The 5,579-nt window shown below is 40.9% G+C and overlaps 1 protein-coding gene across 1 annotated transcript in view; it reads right to left on the bottom strand.

The window, feature by feature from the left end:
- Positions 1–2,712: 2,712 nt before the first annotated feature.
- mcf2lb (mcf.2 cell line derived transforming sequence-like b) overlaps positions 2,713–5,579 on the bottom strand; it is a gene marked incomplete in the record, with an annotated part of 40,740 nt that continues 37,873 nt past the window's right edge. Inside the window, 2 exon segments of the mRNA XM_014011691.1 lie at positions 2,713–3,636; positions 3,722–3,825. Coding sequence (XP_013867145.1) covers positions 3,557–3,636; positions 3,722–3,825 — 184 coding nt within the window.

Here is a 5,579-nt window from a genome sequence, read left to right as displayed (position 1 = left end):
AGTCCTGTTAAATTGGGTAAATCAGTTGAAGATGATCATTTTCCTAAAGTTACACTACATTCTGCTCAGTAAATCATATAATATTTTGTTAAAGGGATCCCTGATTAGTTGCAACATTAGACTTTATTTAATAAACATATATTTTAACTGTAAAATAAAGACTAAAAATACTGTAGGATGTTTATTTTTTAATAATTTTTAAACTAAAGGTTAAAAAATATAGTACACGGACAGAGCCATTTTATTTACATACAAAGCATTCTGAGTAAATGATGACGTGGATAGGTCATCGGTGCGAGGCTACTAGCGAGCTAATTCCTCCCTGAAGGTTAATCTTGGACAATATCTGACTCTTTTAAATGAAACTAGAGAGCGTTGACAGAGAGGAGAAGGTAGAAATGACTCAGCCTGGAACTGAAAATATGGATGGAGGACCTCAGTTTAGCTTGTTTGTTACACTAGCACCGAGCTAATACATATAAGGCAATATAGCGTCAGCGCTAGCACGAAGGCTAACAGGCTAAGCTGAGGTTCTTCTTCCATGAAGCAGCTCTGTTGTCCTCCATTCATATTTTCAGTTCCAGGCTGAGTCATTTCTACCTTCTCCTCTCTGTCAACACTCTCTGGTTTCATTTAAAAGAGTCGATCATCAGATATTGTCCAAGATTAACCTTCAGGGTGGATATAGCTCGCTAGCAGCCTGGCACCGATGACCTATCCACGTCATCATTTACCCAGAATGCTGTGGACGGATGACAAGAACCTGGAAAATATAAAGACTGCCAAATGACTGAACACCAGGCAGGTCAGATAGGCTCACTTCATTTTGCTTACAGACCTGGGACCAAGAATATCAAGCCTGACACCCTCTCCAGGGTTCAGGACCTGCATGAGGGGATCCTGACCAGCAGTGGTGGGGAGCTCATCCTGCCACGTACAGTCCAACTTTGTTACCCAAATGGAGGAAGAGATTATGGGGACTACCCACCACCTGCTGACTGCCCAAAGGACAGTCTTTTTGTTCCTGAACACATGGTTGAGATAGTACCTAACTTTTGACATGATATTTGCAGATTCTTAATTTCCTCGCTTGAGTTTGTAGTAATTGTTAAAAATATTATGCATTTTTTTCACTCTAATGGGTCACAGTCTGCGGACGTCTCGAACCCGTCTCAAACCAAATAAATGTTTTCCTTTGCAAACACTCAGAACTCAGTGAGACCACAACTGAAAAGTTGCAGCTTTTCCTGCAAAGTATTTACAATTTTGATTAGTTGAATTGAAGTATTACTAACGTTTGGGTTGATGAGAGGAGTAGAAACTTTGATTTCAAAGTTCACACTTTTGACTTTTTTTATTTTTATTTAAAATACTCCTTGGCGTTTTCAGAAAGAGTAGAAGAGAAATGTTTCTCTTATTGGTCAGTTTAAACACAGTACAGTTGCTGGACCAAGTCGTAACACAGTTTTAATCTGTCATCATTAAACCCTAACTTGTAGCTTTGCTCCTCTCTCAGTTTAAGTCCTTGTTTACGTCTTGTTTAAGCCTCAACAGTCTTGTTGGGTCTTGAGTTTGACACAAGACCGCTAGGAGTCCCGAGGGCCAAAGGAAAACTTAAGAAAGAACACTCCTACTTGCAGGAGATCACAATTAAAGTTGTGTGTGTGTGTGTGTGTGTGTGTGTGTGTGTGTGTGTGTGTGCGCGCGCGTGCATACATACATTCTTTTAAGTTCCCTATACTCTTATTTTTTGTTCACCTTAATAATTTTTTATTCTGATATGCGGTTCTTCCCCTGGGTCTTTGTCATCTCAGTTTGAAAAAGGACTTTTAAGTTCCAACTGGATTATCAATCAACAGCTACTCCAAGCAAGGCCAAGACCATTTTTTGCTTTTTTTTTTTTCCAAAACAACTTTTATAAGCCTTTACATTACTGAAATTTTCATTTTACACAGTTTACTGGGATTATTATTATTATTATTATTATTATTATTATTGTGTAATGTGAAACTTGGTGTAAATGTTTATAAAACTGTGCACTAGAAAACTAATATGAAATTTTTGACAAAATTGTTTACCATGGCAGTAATACACTTTGATCTTAGTGTTGCTCAACAATCCACAACTCCACATGGAAAATTTGAAGAGCTACTGTACAGCAAGTAAGATATGAAGAGTTGAAAGTGATTTCAATGGGTTTGAACTATCCTTTAAAAACCACCATTCACCTTTTTGTTTTAGTTCAAGTTTTAATTAAGGATCCAGTGGCAGATGATCCACATTATCAAAATGGATTTGATATCTATTACCAGAAATGGAACCCTTTTTTATTCTATGTATGTAACTACATTAACATCCCTAGAAATGATCTAAATGTGCATTTAATGCAGTTTTTATCTTGATATCAATTCATAACATGCTTTGTGTTACGTTATTGGCATAATATATATTTTTTCTCCACATGGGGCTTTAAAGACTTTAACTCCTGTATCTGTTCTTTAAGCTACATTTTAACTTTTACTTCTTTGAAATTTACTATACCCCTCCCATCTTAATTTGCATTTTTAGTCAGTTTGCTGTATATGAAAGACTAAGTTAATCTTAAAGAAAGAAAAAATGGCAATCCAACTGAGCAGTTTCATTTGTAGTTATTATTAGATAAAGTTTGTGTAAAATCTGAACAGAAATAAAGTGGCAATGAATAAATCAATGAAACAGACTCAATTATTACTTTATGTAAAAAAATTAAACAAGTCACCGAGTTGTGACAACACCATACTCAATGTACAATATAGCATCTTCATTGACAAACGTGACAGACTGTTATCAGTGCGCACTATCTACATTCAGAACATTATTCCTTCACAGGGAATAAGTTAGCATTATACAGCGGTTTCTGATACTTCATATCGAGAAACATTTGTTGTCAAGTACAATAACCCCAAAAAAGTTGGACCGTGATGACGTGGAAGGACAGAAAATTCACACACAATGTCTAGACGGCTGCTGGCAGAACATTATTTGAAAAAAGACGAACTGACACTAAACAGACAGAGGATGAGCAAAAACAGCAGGAAAAGGAAGGAAAATGACCAATATGACGAAGACAGGATAAGAAAGGGACACATCCAAGCTAAACAAGCTTCATGTTGATCTTTTTTTCCCTTTTTTAATTTTACAAACATAGTAACAGTTAAAATGTAAAAAGATGTACTGTTCTGTAGATGAATGTAAGAGTTCTCACCCACACTAAATGATTGTAAAGTGAGATGCATTTACTGAGATCAGTCCTGCTGGTCCATCCACGCATCTGTTATTTGATCATAAGAACCAGAGAATTCTCTTTAGTTTGCTGTGAGTATCTGTATTAAATGTGTGCATGTGCTGAGTATCTTCACATGTTAGCTCCAAAACACATTGTTCTATTGTGGATGTGCATGATAAAAATAATGAAAAAATACAGGTTTCTGTGCAAAACTTCAATGAGCACTGATGTTGGAGCTATAGGAGATACAGCTGTGTGATGCCTGGTTCAGGAGGAGAGGGGCTGAAGGGTTCAGGGTTTGATGTCTGAAAAGTTGGTGTAGGTCTCGCTGCAGCTGGACGATGTGCTGATGTTCCCGGAGCCGCTGCCTTCTGTTAGAAACAAACAAACATTGAAGGAGTTCGCTCAGATTCAACAGCTGTGTGACATGTCACTTTATTTTTTTTCTTTAAATACCTGAGCTGGTGAGAGACTGACATGACTTGGATTTTCTGATGAGCGTGAGGAGATTAGCAGCAGGTATCCAGCCCTCGTGTGATGTGTTCAGGTTTCGGACAAACCTGGATGCGAAGATACAGTTAAATAAATTACTTAGGGAAAAATCCATTTTATGTGCAATTCATACCATCAGACAGCAGGGCCATTCCGTGGCATAGGCAGTATAGGCAAATGCCTCGAATGAAGGACAAGGTTTGAAACAATCAATGTTCTGAGCTTCTCGGCATTCATAAAGGGGTCTTCAAGAATTCATAATATTTTCATATGACCATATTCAGGACTCAATGTCTGTCTATCAAGTATGTTTTTGAAACGTTTGGACAATTTATCTTGATGTTAATCTCAACAATATGTCCGTCGGTCCTTCCGTTTTCTGCCGCTTATCCGGGGTCGGGTCGCGGGGGCAGCAGCCTAAGCAGAGAGACCCAGACTTCCCTCTCCCCAGCCACTTGGGCCAGCTCATCCAGGGGAATCCCAAGGCGTTCGTTCCCAGGCCAGCCGATAAACATAGCCCCTCCAGCTTGTCCTGGGTCTTCCTCTGGGCTTCCTCCCAGTGGAACATGCCCGGAACACCTCACCAGGGAGGCGGCCAGGAGGCATCCTAACCAGATGCCTGAGCCACCTCAACTGGCTCCTCTCGACGTGGAGAAGCAGCGGCTCTACTTTGAGTCCCTCCCGGATGACTGAGCTTATCACCCTATCTCTAAGGGAGAGTCCAGACACCCTGCAAAGGAAACTCATTTTGGCTTCTTGTATCCACGATCTCGTTATTTCGGTCACTACCCAAAGTTTGCAACCATAGATGAGGGTAGGAACGTAGACAGACTGGTATATCGAGACCTTTGCCTTCTGGCTCAGCTCTCGCTTCACCACGACAGACCGGTACAGCGCCAGCATCACTGCAGACCCAGCACCAATCCGTCTGTCAATCTCCTGCTCCATTCTTCCCTCATTCGTGAACAAGACCCCGAGATACTTAAACTCCTCCACTTAGGGCAGGACCTCCTCCCCAACCCAGAGGCGGCATGCTACCGGTTTCCGGCTCAAGACCATGGTCTCGGATTTGGAGGCACTGACCCTCATCCCGGTTGCACAGCTGTGAACAGCTCCAGTGAGAGCTGGAGCTCATGATCTGATGTAGCCAATAGGACCACATCATCTGCAAAAAACAGAGATGTGATCCTACGGTCACCAAAAAGGATCCATTCAACACCTCGGCTGCGCCTAGAAATTCTGTCCATAAAAGTTATAAATAGAATCTGTGACAAAGAGCAACCTTGGCGGAGTCCAACTCTCACCGGAAACGAGTCTGAGTCATCGTTTCCGGTGAGCCAAAATGTTTTTTGCATGTGTCAGGCAGGCTCATGATCAGCCAGAACCAGAGGTGGAGAATTTGTGTAAACTCTCTGACTGTTCTCCACACTGTGCGCACTGCTCCCCATTTAAATACTTTATTAACTTATTATCAAGAGCTTGTTCTCATTTTCAAATGATTGTACACGTTATGAACTGTACTGCCTTTTGGAGAATACTTCACCAACAGAAACGTCAAGTAGATAGACTCCAGCCTCCAGCTTGTGACGCGTGCGTGCATCATCAGCTGAGCGCTGCACAACAAAACCGAGCCATGTGGATCTGATGACTTATAAACAGCTTTAGTCCTGATCTTAATGCCATTACTTTTATCTGTGCCTCTGTCTGTATCTAGACAGAGACATCAGTCAAAACTTGTCAGCGTTTGGGTGCAGCCTGTAAATGTCCGTGGGATCAGCTGATGGGCAGGGCCATAAAGTGTGTGTGTGTGTGTGTGCGCGTG

Source organism: Austrofundulus limnaeus, unplaced genomic scaffold (assembly GCF_001266775.1).
Source record: "Austrofundulus limnaeus strain Quisiro unplaced genomic scaffold, Austrofundulus_limnaeus-1.0 Scaffold83, whole genome shotgun sequence".
Lineage (NCBI taxonomy): Eukaryota > Metazoa > Chordata > Actinopteri > Cyprinodontiformes > Rivulidae > Austrofundulus > Austrofundulus limnaeus.
This window is presented reverse-complemented; position numbering and strand designations above follow the sequence as displayed.